At 48.2% G+C, this 22,593-nt stretch overlaps 1 protein-coding gene across 5 annotated transcripts in view; it reads right to left on the reverse strand.

The window, feature by feature from the left end:
* TLN2 (talin 2) overlaps positions 1–22,593 on the reverse strand; it is a 456,802-nt gene that overhangs the window by 38,936 nt on the left and 395,273 nt on the right. For all 5 annotated transcript variants that reach the window (XR_007153041.1, XM_047863106.1, XM_047863103.1 and 2 more), the window contains 6 exons: positions 17,012–17,178; positions 15,974–16,157; positions 12,585–12,710; positions 12,261–12,377; positions 9,796–9,981; positions 6,060–6,167 (listed from right to left, as the gene is read on the reverse strand). Coding sequence is in view for 4 of the 5 variants with exons in the window: in XM_047863106.1 (XP_047719062.1) it covers positions 6,060–6,167; positions 9,796–9,981; positions 12,261–12,377; positions 12,585–12,710; positions 15,974–16,157; positions 17,012–17,178 (888 nt within the window). In the remaining variant the exon portion in view is untranslated. The remainder of the gene's footprint in view (positions 1–6,059; positions 6,168–9,795; positions 9,982–12,260; positions 12,378–12,584; positions 12,711–15,973; positions 16,158–17,011; positions 17,179–22,593) is intronic.

A 22,593-nucleotide genomic window follows, 5' to 3' on the forward strand; every position in this document is an offset into this window, starting at 1 on the left:
AAGTGTGTGGAGCAACCGGAACTCTCCTACTCTGCTGGAGGAAATGTAAAATAGTATAACTACTATAAAAAAGTTTCCCAAGAAAGGAAAAAAAATGCATACCCTATTTTATAAGTATTCCATATCCAGGTATTTATCTGAGAGAAATGAACAAATTCAGGCTCAGAGATTTATACAGAGAATGGTCTTGGCAGTTTTATTAGTAATGAGAAGCTGGAAACAACTTAAATATTTGTCTCTTCACCTAATGATGGACAAGTATGGCAGAACCATTTGATGGAATACTACTTAGCAATAAAAGGGGACAGACAAATTATTGTCACACATAACAACATGGATAGAATTGAAAATATTGATGCTTAATGAAAGAACCAAAACAAAGATAAGTATGTGCTATATATCCCGTTTACATAAAAGTCTAGAAAGTATTAACAGATCTATAATAACAAAAAGACCAGCAGTGGCCTAGACATTCTGAGGAGTAATGGATACATTCGTTATTTTGATTGTGGTGATGCTTTCAAGGATATATTCACATATCAATACTCAAAATGCACACTTTAAATATCTGTTTATTGTATGTTAGTTACGGTTCAATAAAGCTGGAAAAAAAGTTAGGGGTGTGGTGGGCACATTCACTTACATCATCAAAGTGGAGTGATTAAAGACTTCTGTCTTTAAAAAGAAGAACCTGGAGGGTGAGAGAGAGAGAGCCACTCCTTCGTATACTCTGGCTCTGAGAAATTACAAGTCCTATGGTAAAGTATCCTATTCAGACAAGGCAGGAGGAAAGGAGTTCTATTTTTATTCTGCCATTAAGTCAACATGATTTCTAATAGCAGACAAGAGACGGAACCAAATTAAAGCTCTGCTAGTGGAAGCGAGGGTAATTTTAAGGCTGTCAAAGATCTCACATTGTGGTTCAGCAGCAATATTGAACTGTGGTTGCTACACAGGCAATGTGGCTGCCTCTTGCAGTACAAACCTACTATGACAAACCAGCAGAGAGCAAATGCAGGAGGCCAACAGTGCTCACATGGGCGTGTCTAAAGCTTCACAGAGCAGCTCCCTGGACAGCAGGCACAGGGCTCTGCCTAAACTGGGTCCCATTATTTGCTAATTGCTAACTAGATTCTCCAAAGGAAAGGATTCCCCAAGCAGGGGTTCTTGATTTGGAGTTTCTAAATTCCCAAAGAATCCAGCTGGGCATTTGGGTCTGGGGACCCTCTTAACAGTTTAAGGAACAATTTTGTGAATGTAATGTGCTGCGGTTTCTCTGATGCTGGTAGTGGGAGGCAGGAGATGGACTTTCAGCTCCGAGGGGTCTAAGAATGCTAAAATCATGATAGTTATTTGTGCCTAGAGAAAAATGGAGAATGGGATTGATAACGGATAAAAAATTATTGATATATATTTTTTAAAGTAGGGATCTAAACCAAATAGGACAAAGCATTAACAAAGTTAGTTAATTATAGTGGGTGGGCACGTGGATGTTGATATGGTTTTCTGTATTTTTAAACCCTTTCAAAAGTAAAAACTGAAATATACAAACCAGCCATTAAAGTTAAGAATCCTTGGCCCTAACATATTTCAATCGAACAAGACTGAAGCAGCCTAACTTTCCCCACATTTTGATGTGCCTTAATTTAAGAAAAGCAGCAGCTCACTAAAGAAGCTCCCCGACCAGCTGAAAGTGACCTCAGTTTATTTCTGTAAATCGCTGGACACTGTCTCCAAACCTTAATTTCTACTTCTTTCTCTTTTTGCAAAAATTAGACAATTATCTGGCCTTTCTTCAGCTTTCAGGAATCTTACTAGTTCTCTTTCAACAATTAAAACAAGACGTCAACTTTACAAGAGATCCAAGGGGACTATCTCAAGATCTGTTACAGTTTTTAAAATTTATTTGTATTTTTTAAATTGTTTTTAAGTTTAATTATTTTGAGAGAGAGAGCACAAGCAGGGGAGGAGCAGAGACGGACAGAGAAGAATCCGAAGCAGGCACCGTGCTGTCAGCACAGAGTCTGAGGCGGGGCTTGATCCCACAAACCATGAGATCGTGACCTGAGCCAAAATCGAGAGTTGGACGCTTAAGTGACGGAGCCATCCAGGCGCCCCATCTCCTGTTATAGTTTTAAGTTAACTTTCTTTTCGGAATGGAGATGCTGTAGCCATCCCATGAAGACCAGAAACGAAGAGGAGAACAGAATGCTGTGTGTTCATGTGAAAAACTCTAGTTTTTTAACTGTTTCTTTATTCATCACCCTCAAGGAGCCAATTTGGTATCTGACATGAATGCTAACTTCCCTGTTTGTGTGTCTCCATTTTCCTTTATTCCTTGCTGGGTTCTCCACCAGCACTGGCCTCAGTCTTGTGGCTCCTGGGCCTCTCACTGGTGTATAATCTTCCACACTTTGGCCTTGTGTTAGTCCAGATTTCTTCTCAGTCTGCTTTGGAGGAAGAATTAGGGCTAACGATATGAGAGATGAACTTATTCTCAGCTGCAGGCCCAAGAAAACTACAAACGTCCACAGCAGACGTGAAAGAACGCTGTCATAGGACTTCCGCAATTTTTAGTTATGAACTGCTATTTTTCCTATGTTTATGATAATCCCCAGGGAAGGCTTGCTCTCTTGCTATGTTTTTATTAGAAAATAACCTTCAAAGATGATGTCCAGCTTTCCAAAGAGACAAACATAAATATATGAACAAATAAAGGTATGATGCTAATTCATTCACATTTCCCTCAAGTCGGAACCATCAGTACCTGTCATGAGGAGGCAGAAACATCCTTGCAATAGATGAGACAAGTTCTGCATGTTTTATACCATTTTTAACGCCATTCAGGCTTTCTTTCTATTAATGATTTCTTTTTAGCACTAGCTACCTTCACAAAATATACCTCAAAACAGCTCTGGGGAAACAAGACGTTTCTACTTCCACCATGATTCTGGGTCACAATGATGAAGACCGTATAGAAAGATGAAGAGAAACTCAGATGGCAGGCTTTTAACAGTCACCTCGACCATCCAACTTGACAACACATAAGGCTTAAGAGTCTCGTTACTCTAATAAATACAAGGAAGAACTCGTAACAGAAAACCCGTCAACTAATATGAGCAGCCACAAGAGAAGCACAATCTACTGCAAAGTGCAATCGCTCTTGCCTGGGCCCAGAAAAAGAAGGGAGTGGATGCTCCCGTTCTTGCTAAGCTCTGTCCTCCATAGTTAATCTCCCAAATCACACATGATGTGGGGTTTCCATGCACCAAGTGCCCTTCTTCCTCTTCCAGAAAAACCTGATGATTATCATTAGGCCCGATGCCTGATACAGTAATTAAGCGGCCATAAAACTGGGGTCTCTGAATGTGTGGACTGGGAATGGCTACTACAGCTTCCCTACCTAATGTTCATGGAGGCATTGGACCTCTTGGCCTTTTCTCGGGCAAAGAGGCCAATCATCCACCCACCCCCTAGAGGCCTTGTCTTCTTTTGCTCACCCAAACAAGATGCACACGGAGAGAAGAGGTCAGAGACAGGGGGGTGGGTATCCCTTTGGCAGATGTGACATCTGGCTCCCAGATATTGGCAAAGGGTCTAAAGTTGGCTTCAGGTGGGAGGGGACCCTCTGAGGGTTCCATTTTTCTTCCCCCCTTGGGAAAATTTCTCAAGCGCTGGCCCCTGCCCCTCCTCATGAAGGCAAAACTCCTCTCCCAGGTATAAGCTGTCTTGTTACTGCAGAGCACGACAGGAGACCTTCAGTCCATTAAACACCTTAAAGGCTGTTGCCTCCTTTTTATCCAGGGTGTGGCTTTGTCAGAGACACAGCTGGAGGTAGATGCCTCTGCAGTGACATTCCTGGTACAAGGCTCACCGCGAGCAAAGCCGGAAAGCACCAGCCTGAGGGCAGTGTGCCTGAGGCCTGGACCTACAGGCGTGAGGTAAATGATCAGCCCTGCACAGATACAGGCACAGGTGCTACAAGACATAGGGTTTGCTCAATAAATGGAGCTAGAGAGGGGTGCCTGGGTGGCTCAGTCGGTTGGGCATCTGACTTTGGCTTGGGTCACAATTTCACGGTTCATGGATTCGAGCCCTGCGTCGGGCTCTGTGCTGACAACTCAGAGCCGAGAGCCTGCTTTGGATTCTGCGTCTCCCTGTCTCTCTGCCCTTCCCGTGCTCATGCTCTGTCTCTGCCTCAAAAATAACCAAACATTAAAAAAAAGAGAGAGAGAAAAAAAGAAATGGAGCGGGGGGAAAGGGGCAAAATGAGGATCCCTCATTTAAATGAATACGAAAATCCCAGTATTTTCTTCCCTTCCAATAAATGATTAAGAGGAAAAAAAAAAAGTCTGAGACAGAAAGCAATATGGGAAATGGGCACCCTGTGGGTGGAAAGCACACGTGAGCTGAGCCCCGAAGCCCGATCTTCCTGACATTCTCACGGATTCCTGACACTGTTTACCATCTGAGGAAACTCAAGTCTGGACAAAGCAGTAGTCATGCGGCTATTTATGTGGCACAGCTGGGAATCGAATGCAAAGATTCTAAACCTAAGCCTAACACTGCTTCTGCTGCAACTCCTAATTTTCTGATAGAACAAGGTTCTATGTGACTAAGACTATACGATTCCACCAAGAAAAAAATGCCTTTTGGAAGCCTTGCTGGCATCATTCTGAATACCCTGAATTTCCTGCTAATACGCATGCTCCGGACTGAACACTTTAACTCTGTTCTAACGCAGAAAGTTAGTTTGGTGGCAGAGGCTGGTGCCTTGTGAACAGGGACTGGCCAACGCGTTTTCTTGGCCCACATGCGATGATACACTGTTTTCTAGTCACCGGAGCTCAGGGCTTTTGGAACACAATGTTAGTAACCCCAGAGTGCCTCCACTCACAGAAGATACACTTTCACACAGACCACACTTAACCTGGGTGAAGAATCAAAGTAATGCTCCCTCCCTAAGAGACCTAACATGTTTAACGTCGGGAGGTAATTTAATTTCAAGGTGGCAGTGAAGTGCTGGAATGAGCCCGGGCCTGGAAGTAAGAATTGGGATTCGGTTCCAGGACTGTCCTAGTAGCTAGGCGACCTCAAGCAAGGGGCCGAACTTCTCGGGATCCTTCCTTTGCCTTGCTAGCCGCAAGGACAAAATGAAAAATCTCAGGGCTCCACAAATGAAAGGCTTACAGTTGTCTGTGGCCTGGTGGTGATCTTTTTTTGTTTTTGTTTTGTTTGTTTGTTTTGTTTTTAAGGTTTGGGAAGGAGCAGTAAGGGAATGTGGGGCATCGTCAATTCTCTTCGGAGGCTGTGTCTGATTCCTGGACAAATTCTCTCAGGGCCTGCGGCAGACCTCCCCATGGCGGGTTTTGACAGAGAGAGACAGGTAGCAAATACATTTCTCGGTTGCTCAGAGTTTGGCCCTTAGGATCTGTGGGGAACCTAAGGCGATATAAGCCCGAGGCTCCCATGTAGACAGTCCCTATAAGCCATGACCACTGTCCCCACCTCCCCTTCTGGCATTTTCCCTACCAGCCTTCTGTCTCAGCTCCAGATGGGCACTCTAGGCTGACAGGAAGGTCATCAGAGGAAGGGAGGCATCATTCTCAGTGTGGTCTGAGTACTCATTCAAGGACAAGAGGCTGGTAGGTCACCTGCAGCACCGGTGAAATTTCTCCTTGACTCGTCATGGAGGCCAGGGTGGCTCTTTCTGGAGCTTTCCCTGTCCTCGCAGGATGGACTGGGGTCTTCCTGACAGGACCTCCCAACGTTGTTTCAGTGGTGGCTTTGCCTGTCCCACCCTCTGGCATGCTATTCTTGCCTCTTTGGTGCCAAGAGAGAGCCTGGCTCTCCTGGATGCTAACTGCAGCTTCTTCTAGAGCCTTCTTTCATCTCGATGTGCTGAAGCAGTGTGATGCTGGGCACTTTCCAGCTCCATCCACCCCCAGCCTCCCAAGTGGAGCCCGCACAGCGCTCTACGAGGTACTTTCCTGAGGAAAGGATGGTCTGCATCTGAACAAGCTCTTCCCCAGTCCTTCCCGGCCCACGCCCCTCCTCACCACCAAGACGTGCTCGAGAAGGTCCAGGTAGCCAAGGGTGCACTCCGTCCCGTACCGCAAGGCTCTCGTGCGCACCTCCTCGCTGACATCAGGGTGAAAGGATGCTTGCTGGGGAGAGAAAGGAATGTGGACATCTTAAACAGGAAGAGCCAGCTGGTGAGTGGACCAAGGAGTAAGGGGGGAGGGGAAGGCACCTGCCTAGCAGTGCTGACCAGCCCTGCACCCCACAGGGAGGAGACCTTGATTCTGGAATTCCCTCTGCCTTGCCCTCAGCGACCTCCCTGAGAAGCCTTCCGTGACTCCCTGGATAGAGAAGGTGGCCTGCCTCCGTGTTCTCCTGTTAACCTCACACCTGTGTCCACGGCAGGTTCTCTCACCGCATTTTGTGTCTTGCCTTTTTTAGTGCCCTGGAGCCAGACAGAAGCACCTGAGTCCTGTCCCTCCTCCCATCCTTTCTCCCTGTCCCCTTCTATTGCATTGTAAGAAATTCCACATGCACTAAGAAGCCCAGGAAAGGGTCATGATTAGGGCTTACAGCAGGACATGGGCTGCCTGTTCCAGGGTGTGCCTGCCTTTCTCCAGCAGCATGGGGCGGGGGACGGTTCCTGAAGCCCCTCTCTGTTCACAGGCTGATCACACTCAGGCCCTCACTCCGTGGCCTGACCATGCTGCACTCACCATGTCTCCTCTGGCTCTTGGGAAACTTCAGATGGTAAGCTCCCCGCTACCTTCAGAGGGGCCGTAAATAACTCATCTCACATTATGCGCGGTGAGATGAGCAAACAAGGACGTATGGTTAATAGAGCACCCTGTGCTTTTTTTCTTGCACTTGTGACCTGTTGGCTTCATTCAATCCTGATATAACAGATGACACGCCCAATCACAGGGTTACCAGGTTAATCACAGTTAACTGTATTTTTGAAGAAACAATAAAACAATTTTTAATGTTAATTTGAGAAACGCCGTTTTTTATTTGCTAAACCTGGCAACGCTGCCCAGCCTTTCTTCCTTCCAAAGCCTTACCCTGGAAAGAACTTGGGGCTTACAAGAACACATTCAAAACTGCAAATACATCGCAAACCAGGACACGTATCAATCACACATTAGGATAAAAAGTCAAAGTGGTGGGGGATAGTGACTAGCCTTCACGTTTGTTCCGCTCAAGCCTTTCCGTCTAGGATTGGGGGATGCTGGTGGGAACACCTGTGGGTGCTCCCCTCACCTGCTCCCCCAATACACCCCAGAAAGAGTGGGGATAATCTGAGTGGCCAGGATCTATCATTACTGAGCTCAGTTTTGCCCACCTGAGGACTAACGGGCCGTGCCTTTAACCACTGCCCTGTGTCTCCAAGTGTGAGAATGGAGCCCATGTCTCGGGGAGGACACAGGCTATGATGCTACCTCTGGTATGGAGTGTGTCAGACCCCAATTTAGAGTTGTATGGGGACTGAGGGTGGGTGCTCTTGTCCAGGCAGAACTCTTTGGGAGAGCAATCTGGCACGAATTAAAATGCCAGACCATCTGACTAATTCCACTCCTGGGAGACGTGCCTAAGGAAATTATTCAAAGCATGGAAAAAACAGGTATGCCCAAAGATGTTCCTGGCGGTACGGTTTATGCATTATTTAAAAATGCAGACAACTGAAATTTCTGGTAACAGGGTAAAATTATATCCATTGACAGAGTATTTGTGGTCATTAAAGAGTCAGTTATAAGGACTCAGAGCACCAGAGGCCAGAGCCATACGACATTAGCTGTAATAGTTGATTGTATTGTATATAATGCAGACATACGCACACGTAAGTAAGACGAGAAACAGACACAAGAATTAACTCAGGGTGTGGGGCAGCCCTTGTCGCCACCTGAGCATTTAGCGTAATCCTCCTTTTCTGATAAAATGAGCCAGGACGTAACTCCCTGCGCTTCCCTTTTTGCCCCCGCCACCCTGCTCGGCCCCAAAGGCCGTGCTGCAACATGCCAAGGTGGCCTTCTGGCTGGATATAAGGGCTTCTTCTTGATCTACTGCTCGGCTTCCCTGGTTTTCTATATACTCCTTATTGCACGTCCTTTCTGGCAAGCTGCCTCATTTCCTTGCTGCACTAAGTCTGCTAAGTAAGTGCTCTCCTCACAGAAGTCTCAGAGCTCAGCACTGACACTTGTCATCCAAGTCTGGCTTTGAGGTATGAAGCTCCGGCTGTTATTTTGTCCTGCGAAGTCAGGGTGGCCTGATCCGGGGGCAGGAAGACAGAGAGGAGCAGAGGCTGTGCAAATGGCACCTGTCCTTATCCTCCTCCCCTGAGAACAGGGGTAGGTGTGTCAGAAAGGGACTTGAAAATCGAGCCGCTTTCCCTTTCCCCCTTAATCTATTTCCCCTTTTCATTTCAGGTCTATTAACACGGAGACAAAGCACTTGTCACTCATCAACTTCAGCGTCGTTAAGAGAGGAAATAGCTGTGTGACCATGGTCATTCCCCTTAAACTCCCCAAGCCTGTTTAATCATCCATCAACTTGGGGTGATCCCTGGTGCCCTTCCCCTCCAGGATCCAATGACAGAATATGCATGCCAGCCTTCCCTGCATGTCATGGTGGCCTTCAGACCTTACCTTGCTAGAAAAGTACTATTTTCTGATTGAGGCCGTAACCCCTCTGGACAGTTGTCACTTCTGACAGGGCAGATTCCATTAAGTACATCATAACTGCAAACACTTACGGCTTTAGGAGAGTCTAAATCCCTGGCACAGCACACATGGTCCCCCATGAAAGTGGCCCTTCCACCTTCTACTGTCTTCTCCTCCCCCAACCCCCCCACACCGTCTCCCGTGCCTGGTCCTCACACACCCATTCCTTCAGGCTGGCTGCCTCACCGTCCCTCTCCCCAGACACCTCTCACCCATCCTACCTGCTCATTAGACCTCGCGCCAGCTCTCCCACAAGTGACTTCCCCACAAAGAACGGCCCTGTCTCCTCAGACCCCAAGCTGCAACAGCTGCTTTTTGAACTTCTGTGACTCATCCCCAACCCGCTCACCATGGTGGGGGGTTAGCAATCAATCTGAGCAGAAGCCAGAGTCTCTGGGACCCAGCTGTCCCCAGAAGGGTGAAGGTCTGGTGTGGGGTGCTCAAGGGGGCTGGTGGGAGGGCTCTTATGACTCACTTTCTTAATAGATTAAAAAAAAATAAAGTAAAGCTTGTAATGGTCAGGTCCCACCAGCACCCTCACCAAGGATGGGCTCAGGGCAGCTACCCTGCTTGTCTAGCCAAGGATCACGAGAGTTTCTGCAAGATGTCTGGCACAGAGAGCGAAAAAGGCTGTTCCCCAACATTCTGTCTTGTTCCTCTGACTCACTTCCTCCCCCAGTCATGGCAGAACCTCTCCTGGCCCAGAATGCTGACCTGCAGAGGCTGGAAAGGGGGGCAGGTACAAGTGGGATGTGTTTTTTGTTCAGAGGGCCAGAAGCCTCTTTACCTCTGTCAGAGCAGGCATCCTGCCTACTTGGCAAGAACGGCGAGGAAAAGTGGGAGGGTGAGCTAGCAGGCCGACTCCATCCCCTCTCAAACACAAAACTACCCTGGAGAGTCATTTCCCGTGGGCTCTTCAGCACGCATTTCGTCACCGAGTTTGAGGTACTGAGCTGCTCCCTTCTGCACACGGCTGGCCCCTCCCTGGCTCCAGACTGAACCAAATAGTCGTGACAGGGCATCATCCGGCCACCCAAAACAACACCAAGGCCTTTACCTTACAAGCCGTCAGCATATCTGACACGGCTTTCCGGCTCAGGTTGGCGGTGGCAATCACATCCTCCTGTCTGCATGAGTTCCCAGCGGCCACGGCTTTGGCTGTTGCCATGGTGATGCCTTTCGTCATCCTTATCGATTCTTCAGGTGATGATGTCTTTTCAGGCACCTCTTTTGACTGGAACACCTGGAAGTTGGAAATACGACAGGTGGAAAAAAAAATGAAAGAAAAAAGACAAAGACAAAAATAAGTGGTTCTTCTCTGACCAGGATGCTGCTCACGGTCTGAAAACTGAGCCAGCAACAGGAAGAAACCGTCAAATGGCAGGAAATTAGAAATTTGAGTAATACTATTCTTGCTTTCAAGATGCTAGCACGGATAAGTCTTGCACACCTGTACTCGGCATTCAAGGGAACCATATGGTGAGGGAGACAGGTCTACAGCATTAACCTGTTCGCCTGCGGAAACAGACCCTCGGTATTTGTAAACTCTCCGGGGGAAGGTGGTGGTGTGGCTTCCCAGTTCTTGCCCCCCTCCCTGCTGGGGCTTCGGCAGCTCCCAGAAATTCTGCAGTTCTGATGCTGGTTCCTGGGCAGGACGGACCTGGACGCATCCCTGTGAACTCCCCTTTCTTTCTTTAAGAGGGTGTGGGGTTGGGGGAAATGAAGCATTCAGTTTCTTCTATTCTTAGCTTGTCTTACAAATATAACTGCATAATTGTGTGGAGGCGTTCGTGTTGAGGGCGCCACAGTGACACTGTGAATTATTTAAAACCACACACGCATGCACACACACACACACACACACACATACACACCACTCTTTAGAGAAGCTGAAATAATTAACCGTGCTGAGTGAATATCCCACTTTAAAATTCCACCTGTCAGTCAAGCCAGCCATTTCTGCTTCAAGCCCATCTGTCTTGTCTCTCTAACATGAGTGATTGGTGCCAGGGGCTGTATGTTGCATGTGCATCTGTCCCTGCACATGAGTACTCCTAAACCAGTTGGGGTTGCTCTGTCCTCAGCCCCAGGCAACCACCTTTCAGCCAGGTAGTTTTCCCTGAGGCAAAGGGGAGAACCCAGCCAGCATCCTTGCAGCCTGTTAACCAGAACCAAACATCACCAGACCCCTAAAAATGGGCAGGTGCAATTAAGCTACCCAGGACCATGCCTGACCGCTCAAGGGGAACGAATACCACATGTATGGAACCCTTTGCATTAATGTGGCCCTTTGGCACATGCTCCTTTGGAAACTTCCCACGTCTGCGGAGACACACAACCTCTGTCAATTCCAAACCACGTTGGCAGACTTTGGTTGACCGTGGGTAATGTCCCAGGAAAGCTCCCAGTTTCAAATCTCTTCCATTGCCACCATTAGCCCCACCCACACCTATCAGAATACAGACCCGGACTTTTGATAGGAAACATACAGCCCACAGAGGCAGGTGAGCGTCAAGAGGCAGTGCTTAACGACACCACCTGCAATTTTCAGTTTTTTCTTTGTGCAAGAACTGGGTTTAACACCAAGCAAGACCGGCTTAATTAAAAACAGGACAAGAGAACGCAAGGCTCAATCACCAACAAAACCCAACAGAATTGCTGCTTTATACTGCTGATCCACAGGGGCCTTCTGCCTTCCCAGGTGACTCTCTAAAGACGCAGAGTAGCTGGAAGCAAAAGCAGGTCCCCTGCTCCCCGCAAAGAGAAACCGAATCTGTGATCAGACCTCCAGTTAGAAAGAAATCTGTTTGAAACCCTCATTTTCAGCATATTTCTATTTCTAGGGATTAGGGTGAGTCAATCCGCAGCCATCACAGGATTAAAAGAACAGGAGAGAATATCCATATCACAGGAACACCGGGACACCCTCACTATACAATGCGGGAACACGGCAAGAAAGAACATGCGGTCAATTTCTTGGAGATCAGAGGGACCACGCACAGAAAGATGCTGAATTTTACAGGCAAGTATCTCAGGTAAAGGCATTTGCGTTTTTCTAACAGGGCACCTCACCCTCTAAAACGCGTATGTGGGCGGCCGTGTGAGCTGATGCTAATGGCACTGGGAATCAGGAGGTGCTGGGTGGGCCTACACGCCATACACATCATTTAAGCTCAAGGTGACAGCCAACACCCGTACCGAGTTTTCCCTTTGCCGGCAATCTTCTGTAATGCTTTAGTTTCAGTTCCAGTTTTAGTGGAACTAAACCTGAACAGTCCTAAGTGACACATTTTAATTGATTTCTTAATTACAAATTGATTGTAGACAAACGCTGACGAGGTCGGTTACACCCGGGGCCTCAATTATGCAAAGCTGCCGGCAGGCAGGTGAGTGGGCCTCCCGGGCTCAGGTGCCCCAGGTAAAACCTCTTTATGCTACAAATCACTGAGATGTCTGGGGGGGTGGGTGGGGTGTCAGCTCTTGCACGTGGATGCCCGAGGGAGGTGACTGCTGGCTCCTTACCGTGAGCTCCTGTTTCATGTATTCGATTGTGGCCTCGAGCGCCCGTGTGCCCCGGGTGGCCTCGTCCTCCACTGCCTTTACAGTCTTGAGGAGGGAGGTGACATTGGTCACCATCACCTGCATAGGAAGGAGAGGCCGAGAGAAAATGAGGAGCACCCTGAGGTCTACTCCCCGCTCCTTTTAGTTCTGGCTCTGATGCCAGGAGGAAAAAACGCTGCTGAGCAAGGAAGGCGCTCAGATGCATATGTTCCCATTATTCTTGGGTGTGCTTCTCTCATTCTGCACCGCCCGCCACGCCTGTCCCTGCTTGGCACCCCGCTCTACCTTGGCGGCCCCCTTGAGCTGGTACATGGAGGGGTCATCGGCAGGCTTGCTGGCGGCCCCCTTGGTAGCACCTATCAGATCTGAAAGGGCCTTGGCCACGTCTTTGATGGCATTGATCAACACCACCTGAAAGAAAGCAGACAGCCCAGGTGAGCAACCCCAGCGGTCCTCTGCGGGCAAGACCAAGAGCACACGGCCCGAGGGCCAGGTGCGGGCATCCAGGAGGCCAGTCTCTATCTCGGCAGCTCCACAGCCTGCAGCAAGGCAGACTCCCCAGGAGCCACCCCTGAAGATGCTGACGCAGGAGTCTCCCCGAGGGAGGCTGATGCTGAGCCGGAAGACAGACCCCACACACACCCAGCACGTTCGGACACCTCCCAGCCGGTAGTTGTGACAAGTTGCCTAGGAAAGGAGGCGACCAGCTAAGCAGACGCCTGAGAGGCAACGCTACTCACCCGCACCCTGAACTGGTAACCCCAAACATGGAGAACAAAACGCAAGCCTCGTACCCTGGCCTCCAAAGCGTCCGTGGCATCCTGCCTGCGTCTCCAGATTTGGTTCGTAGGATTCTGTGACTCAACATGCTACGGGCATACGGGTCTATCTTCCCCAGGACAGATCCCCCTCATTCCTCCTTCAGGGACTCTGCTCTTGCTCTCCTCATTACTCACGTCTCAGCTCACATGTCGGGCCCTTCGAGACCTTTCCTGACCACTCCCCATCCCCCACCCCCCACCTGAAATTCCATCAGCGCGTCCTTACTTACAGCATGTATCAGTACGTGGAATTGTTGTCTTCTCCCCCCACTTGGATGTGAGCTCCAGGCGGGCCAGCCTGGACTTGTGTGTGTTGTGTTTTGCGCTCGGAACGGGGCCTGGCCTGTAGCAGGCACTCAGGAAATACTCACGGAGTGACTGCATGGATAGGTGTGCACCCTAATTACACCGGACAGCATGTGGTATCTTCCCTCTCGTGACTCAACAGAGAACACAGGCCACCTTTACAGTGTGTGTGTTGGACCTGGGGTCTGAAGCACCAGCCATACTTAGGAAAGACGTGACACTGAATGCGTAACACGAGTCTTCTTAGCTCCTGCTGCTGTAATCGCAACAACTTCCCTTTACTTGAGGGCAGTGTTCCCAGCGCTGAGCCATGTGCGCTACCCATGCCCTCACTTAATCCTCACCCCTGCTGTTTCAAGTGGGAGCTACGGTGCTCCTGTCCACACTGTCTCAGGGCCTGGGAGCGGCAGGGCTGGGATTCAGACTCTAGTCAGCATGATCCCAAGGGTTATGGTCTTAACCTTCACACTTGGATTATGCTCTAGGGCTTCGGCTCCTCACGTACAAATGGCATTGGCAGTGCCACTGTATCTCACTGCCCGGCTGTGAGGGTGGCTGCGTAACATACATGAGAACACATCAGAAACTCTAGTGTCCCAGATGGCTGGGGAGCACAGTGACACTGTGCCTCTGCCCCTCCCACCTTTCAGGCTCCATCCTGTACCTTCTTACCCTCAGGGTACATGGAGCCTCTGGCAACCTCTGAAACACGGGGCAGAAGGGGATCGGCTCCTGAGGAAGGGCTGAAAGGTGTGGACCTCACTCACACTGATTCTGGTCATCACAGCGGGGAGGGGCAGCCAGGGAAGAACAAGGGACAGCGAGCAAAGTTTGCTGTTAACACCCAGCATGCACCATCCCATCCCTGGTCACTGGGCATCTGACTGGTGAGTAGGCACATTTTTCTGAAAGGATATTTTCCACTAGAGATCTCATTAGCAGTTGGGGCTCTAGGACATCTACTAGACCATTTGGGAGGGAAGACTATATAATTCGATACATTTCCGTGTGTTCAAAGACTTAAATGCTCCCCAGCCTGTTCACTCTTCCTAAGGCTGAGCCAGGCTTGGAGAGTGTGGATTCCAACCTCACTGAGCGTTTTCAAGCTTTTCCTTCCTCCACTGGGTAAGAACAATACCACAGGTAGGCATTTCTGTGAATGCTTCAAATTCCAAGGGGCAGCCAATCGGAGCTCAGATGTTATCAGAGAGAAATCCAGCAGGAGGAGTGAAATGGCCACACGTGGAACGTTTCCTCATGGAGCTCTGCTCCACTGGAGGATGTCGGGCAGGGAAGGGTCATGGTCACATGCGAGCAAAGCTGACGGCCTTGTGTTAACCACAACAGTAGCTGTCGTCAACAGGGGCACTGGATGGTAGGCGGCTTCCAATCCAGTTTTGTCCACGTGGACCAAATAGACGAGCTAACAGAGTGGTTTAAGCAGTGAACACGGAGGTGTTTGCCATCTGATGGTGCTGGGATGGAGCAGAGGGGTTTTCGGTTCTGCCCTTGGGAACGGGTAGAGTCCGTTACTGGTAGCCCTGGTTGGCTACTGGTTCCGTAACAGCTAAGGAGACATTTGCTGAGTATCCACCTTGCGCTGGAGCGGTGGTGGGTACTTGGCTCTCCGAGGTTAGCGAACTGTGGGTGCTATCCCTCACCTGGACCACCAGGCTGAGGACGAAGGAGCGGGCAGATGGCGCTAAATCAAAGCATGGTTACAGGAGCACAGAGTCCTTCCCAGCCCAGAGCTCGTCCCTCTCCGTCCCTCCAGAGCCAGACTTCTCAAGGGGTGTCCATACATGCTGGCTTCCTTCCTTTCCCTCACCGGGCCACTCCACACAAATGGCGCTCGGTGGCACGACAGCCAGTGGCCAGCTCTCAGACCTTCACCTTCTCGACAACTCAGCCGTGCCTCCGGTGGAATAAAACACGCCCGCTCTTAGCATCAGGACCCCTGGCTTTCCTCCTATCAGCTGCTGCTGCTCCTCAATCTCTCTGGGCATCCCTTTCTCCTTACCACGGTCTTAAATGGTGGCTTCCTCAGCTCTGCCTTGAACCCCCCTTTTTCTCTTGCCTCATGCTCTTCCTCTCCTATGGCTGTAGTCATTGTCTGTATGGCAACACCCCTGAATCCACATGCCCTTAACTCTGCAGGCTTATGCCCCCTCTCCAGTTCCACCTGCACGTGTGTCTAGCACGGTCCCATGCCAAACCTGCCTTTGTCTCCCTGTCCATGCCGGCTGTCTCTCCAGGGAGCCACCATCCACTCACTCATCCCACCCTTTCCCTCTCCCATATACCCAAGGGGTCACTGTGCTCAATCCCTCATCAGTCATCCCTACCCTCGTGGCTGCCATCACAGTCTGTGCCACCGTCCTGCCAGGATAAATGCCTACTAGCAGACCCCAAAGCAACAGACATACTCGCGCACCTACTGGTTACTGCAGAAGTTCCTATTTCGCCCTGGGCCTCTTCCGCGATCTGTGGCGCAGTGTTTATGGGAACATGAGGGTGACTGACCTGCCCCCCGAGGCCCACCCATACCTGCGTCTCAGGGTCATTAGAGCCGAGGCTGGCGGCCCCCAGCTTGACCACTTCAGCGAGCTGGGTGATGGTGGCTGCCGACGACTGGGCTGCCTGGGCCAGCTTGTCCGGGGTGGACGCAGCCCCTGACACCAGTAGTTTCGTGTCTTCCACCAAGGCCTTGGCTGTCTTCAGAATGTTCTCCCTGAGAAAGGGGGGAGGGCAGAGGAGATGGGGACAGACAAAGGGCAAAGTTTGGCTACCAGCAATTAGGAAGCAAAGAAACCCTTCATACGGGGCTTTTTGTTACAGGGCTTTGAAAAAGAGAGGTGATGTGTTTCCCCTCCATTATCAGGGGTACTCATTTTCTGTGTAGGAAAATTGGGAGAGGAGAGCAAAGTCAGGCCAGTATCCACCTAATCGATTAATAGTAAACTTCCACGAAAGACTCAGGCCCACCAGTTTGGCCCCCCACCCTGTAGCTCAGTGAGAGGTCAGCTGGGTCCTGGAATGGGTGACAGCATTGGCAGTCTCCTCCCTAGCCCGGCCCTGGGACTGAAGAGAGAGGAAGAAAGGTGACAGACATGTGGCAAGGCTACTGGGGAGGGGGGGTGGTTCTCTAACAGCAAGTGGAGACCCCCGCACCAGCCTCCAGGAGCAGGGCCTAAAGAGCCAGTCTGGGAGAGACAGGAGGCTCAGAGCCCCACTCCCCATTTATGTAAGAGCTAAATGTGGCTGTCCTGGCCACTCCCACGGGGGTTGGGAGCAAATGAGAGGCACATCTTTCCAGCTTGGCAAGTAGAAGATCAAAAAGCTGTCCTCTGCCAGAGCAGGCTGGGTTCAGGCTGTGAAAGGCACAAAGCTGGAACATGACTACATGTTTACAGTTGGCAGGAAGGGCTTGTTTTGATTATGTGGTTCACTTTCTCCCCTTGAGCATCTTATTGAAATCAACACGGATAACCGCATTTCTCGCTTCTGAGCAGTCTCTAACATCCATCAGGCCAGCCTGAACCTCTCCAGATCCAGAAGCCCCCAGGACGGCCTCCCCTCCCATACCTGTGGTCTGCAAAGGTCTCGTTGTTCTCTGCATTCAGGGTCCCTGCAGTCGCAAACATGATGGTGGTGTCCAGGTCGGCGATAATCCCAGACACGGCAGTGGCAGCTGTGATACATGCCTGGGTCCCCTTGTTCCCAGCCTGGAGAGCTGACAACACCAAGGACACCTGTAGGTACAGAGAGAATGCCAGGGGGAACAGGGAAATGAAAAAGATGTAACCCAAAGATTTTCAGACTCAAACATCACTGAAAAAAAAAAAACAACTCAAAAAACAGAAAAGGAGGGAATTCTTCCAAACTCGTTTTATAAAGCCCAAATTACCCTGATACCAAAGCCAGACAAGGATGCCACAAGAAAAGAAAATTGCAGGCCAATATGCCTGATGAACATAGATGCAAAAATCCTCAACAAAATATAGTGAACTGAATTCAAAACATTAAAAGGACCATACACCATGATCAAGTGGGATTTACTCCAGGGAGGCAAGGATGATTCAACATCTACAAATCAGTCCATGTGGTACCCCAACAAAGGATAAAAACCTTTTGATCATCTCAATAGATATAGAAAAACCAATGGACAAAATTCAATACCCCTTGATAATAAAAACTCTCAACAAAGTAGGTATAGAGGGTATGTACCTGAACATAATAAAGCCCACATGATAAACCCACAGCTAACATCATTCTCAATAGTGAAAAGCTCAGAGCTTCTCTTCTAAGATTAGGAACAAGATAAAGATCCCCACACTCACCATTTTTATTCAACAGAATATTGGAAACCCTAGCCAAAGCAATCAGGCAATTCAGAGAAATAAAAGGAATCCAAACTGGAAAGGAAAAAGTCAAACCGTCACTATGTGCAGATGACATATTGTATACAGAAAACCCTCAAGACTCCATCTAAAACTGTCGGAAGTCATCAATGAATTCAGTAAAGTTGCAGGATACAAAAACAATACAGAAAAATCTGTTATATTTCCCTAATACGGAACCATCAGAGAGAAATTAAGAAAACAATCCCATTTATACAACTGCATTGAAAAGAATACAAGACCTAGGAATACATTTAAACAAGGAGGTCAGACACCTGTGTATAGAAAAACTACAAGACATTAAAGAAAGAAGTTGAAGAAGGCACAAATAAATGGAAAGATTCTCCATGTTCACAGATTGGAATAATCAATGTTAAAATGTCCATACTAGTCAAAGCTATCTACAGATTCAACACAATCCCTATTCAAATTCCAATGGCATTTTTCACAGAAATACAACAAACAATCCTAAAATTTCTACAGAGCCACAAATGACCCTGAATGGACAAAGCAATCTTGAGAAAGAAGAACAAAGTTGGAAGTATCATACTCCCTGATTTAAAACTATACTTCAAAGTTACAGTAGTCAAAACATTATGGTACTGGCATAAAAACAGACACATGGATCAAAGGAACAGGCAGTCAAAGAATAAACCCAAGCATACAGTCAATTAATTTACGACAAAGGAGCCAAGAACATACAATGGAGAACGAACAGTCTCTTGAATAAATGATGTTGGGAAAATTGGACAGCTACATGCAAAAAATTTAAATTGGACCACTGTCATACAGCATACACAAAAATTAAAAAGGATTAAATACTTGAATGTAAGAAAGAAAACCATGAAACTCCTAAAGAAAACATAGGCAGTAAGCTTCTTGACATAAGTCCTGGTGATGAACTTTAGAATCTGACATCAAAAATGAAACAACAAAAGCAAAATTGAACAAGTGAGACTACCGAAAACTAAAAAGCTTCTGCACAGCAAAGAAACCATCAGCAAAATAAAAAGCAGCCTACTGAATAAAGCATTTGCAAATCACATATGTGATAAGGGTATAATACCTAAGATATGTAAATAAAACATACAACTCAATAGCAGAAGAACAATCTAATGATAAAAATGAGCTAAAGATCTGAATGGACATTTTCCCAAAGAAGACAAACAGATGAGCCACAGGTACATGACAAGATGCTCAAAGTCATTACCTATCAGGAAAATCAAAACCACTATGAGATACCATCTCGCACCTGCTGGCATGGCTATTATCAAAAAGACAAGAAAGAAAAAGTGTTGGTGAGAATGTTGAGAAAAGGGGGCCCTCTTGCAGTACTGGTGGGAATGTAAATTGGTGTAGCCACTAGGGCAAACAGCAGGGAGTTTCCTCAAAATATTACAAATAGAGCTATCATATAATCCAGCAATTTCACTTCTGGGTATGTAACTGAAGAAAACAAAAATTCTAACTTAAAAAGATATGTACCTCTAGGTTCACTGCAGCATTATTTACAGTAGCCAAGCACTGGAAACAACCTAAATACCCACTGACGGATGAATGGATAAAGAAAATATGGGACCTATCATCCAGTGGGATATTATTCAGCCAGAAAAAGAATAAAATCTTGCCATTTGCGACAACATGGATAGACCTCGAAGGTCTAGGTGAAATAAGTCTGAGGAAGAAATGCCATTTGATCTCTCATATGTGGAACCTAAAATAGAATTTAAAAAGCCAAGGGGTGCCTGGGTGGCTCATTTGGTTAAATGTCTGACTTTAGCTCAGGGCATGATCTCACGGTCCGGTCTGTTGGTTCAAGCCCCGTGTTGGACTCTGTGCTGACACCTCAGAGCCTGGAGCCTGTTTCAGATTCTGTGTCTCTCTCTCTCTCACTCTGCCCCTCCCTCCCTCCCTCCCTCTCTCTCTCTCAAAAAAAAAAAAAAAAAAACATTTAAAAAAAAAAAAGGCAAGCTTGCAGAGACAGAGAACAGATTGGTAGTTGCCAGAGGCAGGGGATGGGAGTTAGGAGAAATGGGTGAAGTTTTTTTTGTTTGTTTGTTTGCACGCATTGAATAAAAATTAAAACAAAACAGAACCCAACCAACCAACCTCACGGAAAAAGGGATCAGATTCCTGGTGGGAATGAAGTCGTGTTTTGAACAAAGGTGTTTAAAAGGCATAAACTTCCAGTTACAAAATAAGTACTAGGGATGTAGCGTTCATCCATATTATACAGCAGGGTTAAGAGTAAATCTTAAGAGATCTTACCACCGGGAAATATATATATACATTTCTTATCTACATGAGATGGTGGACTGTAACGAAACTTCTTGTGGTAATCATTTTATAATACACAAGACAGATAAAGCATCATCCGGTACAGCCTAAACTTAGTGCCTTTGTCAATTGCATCTCAAAACCAGGGGGAGAAAAGTACAATACAAAACACTTAATTTCCTCTCTGGGACTCAACGCAGCTGATGGGTTAACAACACAGTTTTGGTGTCAACATCACAGGCTGAATACCAGTGAATATCATTCACTGGCTAAACAACTTTTTTTTTTTTAATGTTTATTTATTTTTGAGACAGAGAGAGACAGAGCATGAACGAGGGAGGGTCAGAGAGAGAGGGAGACACAGAATCTGAAGCAGGCTCCAGGCTCCGAGCTGTCAGCACAGAGCCCGAAGCGGGGCTCGAACTCACAGACCGTGAGATCATGACCTGAGCCAAAGTCAGATGCTTAACCGACTGAGCCACCCAGATACCCCACAACTTTTTTTTTTAATGTTTCTTTATTTTTGACAGAGAGAGAGAGAGAGAGAGAGACAGACAGAGCATGAACGAGGGAGGGTCAGAGAGAGAGGGAGACACAGAATCTGAAGCAGGCTCCAGGCTCTGAGCTGTCAGCACAGATCCCAACGTGGGGCTTGAACTCACAGACCTTGAGATCATGACCTGATCCAAAGTTGGACGCTCAACTGACGGAGCCACCCAGGCACCCCGGCTGGCTAAACAACTTGGGGCAAGCTGTTTGACCTTGGTTTCCTCATCTGTAAAATGGGGATATTATTTCTTGCCTATAAGGCTTGTTGGGAGGAATAAGGAGGGAGGACGTATGTAAACTGTCTAGCATGACACATGATCACACACTAGGTGATCAGCAGGAAGATACTTTTAATAGGATTACATTTGTGGAACCAGAAAGAAGTTCAGGCTCCTGTGAAAGGTGTGAGATCATTTGTGCCCTGCTCTGATAAGGTTTTCTGTAGAACAGCCTTCTGCTAACACTCGATATTCCTTCCTCTGGCTGCCTATCGATGAGAAATTCTTCATGGTCGACTCCACTGAGGCTAGAGCCCAGAGCAGACCTGCGTGCGTCACCTCTCCACCCCAACACTCCCTTGAGCACCTGTCACTAAATAATAATTCCAGTGACCTGAGAGTCCAGCAAGTTGGCTGTGTTCCCTCCAGTGCCTTTCAAGTCAGAAACCCTTCACTGCCACCTGCCACCCATCACCCCTTCTAGAAAACCCTTGCTATTCCTAGACACACTTTCCTATAACACAAAGCTAACCCCATGCCCTTGCGTACAATTCTCCCCTGCTGACAAGGGAAGCTGAGTTCCTCCCACGACCAGACCAGTTCCACTTCTGTGGCTTCCTGCCACATTCTTGCCACATCGGCCAGCTCCTCACTTCCCCCGCCTCTCATGCAGTGGGTCTGTCCCCTGCCTGCTGTGCCTCCCCTCCCCATTCTCCAGCCACTAACTTGCTCATCCTGTAGAAGCCAGCTCAAAGTGTCAGGCGTCCTCGTCCAGAGACACAAGCATGCTGTCCCTGGCTTCGGGGCAGCTCATTCAGCACAGGTTAAAACAGCATGTGTCCAGCCAGTGACCGGAGGCTCTGAGTTGCGAGACAGTCTGGAGCTGTCGTATTAATCTTTCTGTGCCCACACACGCACCACCCTTGACTATGACTGGCTCATAGAAGAGTCTGCAAAGTTTCGTGAATGCATTTTCTAAAAATACAATGGCCGGGACAGAGGAGTTATAGCAACACTGAGAGGCACAGAGCTTGTATGCTCTCTTCCTTCTGCGCTGCTCACATCTTAGGAGAGGTGGTGGACACAACCCAGCATGCAGGGCAGAGGGCCCACTTCCCGAGCACCGGCCACATCCCAAGACTAGCCCACAAGGAAGAGCTTCTCTTCCTCCTTTGCCTGATTCTCCTTCCTGGAGTTAAATGCCACTATGTCCCACCAGGAAGAGAGATGGCCTGAGAATCAAGCATCTAGTTTCCAGAAAGAACTCTCTGAGGAGACAAAGGCCAAGACGAGTGATTATGAGAACGAAAGGGACGTTCTCAGCCAGATTCAAAGAGTACGGAAACAGTGTCCGCCTGCTACAAAAGCTGTGTGAGTTTACTGAGCAGCTACTAGTTCGTAGGGGACAAGGACACGAAGATGAGCAAGTGAAGTCTCTTGCGGCTGGTGGGAAGTTACAGACACAATCAGGACATGTAAGAAAGACACACCAGGTGGAGATGGGGGGCCAGAGCACGTAGCAAGAAAGCACCAAAAAGTCTGGTTTAGTCTGAACAGCTGATCCTCTGACTCTGAGCCTCCTCCGGGCAGGAGGTGGCAGGGACCCTCTGCTGGGAGAAGCAGTAAGACAGAGAACAGCTCAGGAAGATCATGTTGCTTGGACCTCTGCCTCCCTGCCTTCATGTGCCAATTCCAAGGTCTTCAACAAGGGAACCCGGCCAGA

Source organism: Prionailurus viverrinus, chromosome B3 (genome assembly GCF_022837055.1).
Source record: "Prionailurus viverrinus isolate Anna chromosome B3, UM_Priviv_1.0, whole genome shotgun sequence".
Taxonomy (NCBI): Eukaryota; Metazoa; Chordata; class Mammalia; order Carnivora; family Felidae; genus Prionailurus; species Prionailurus viverrinus.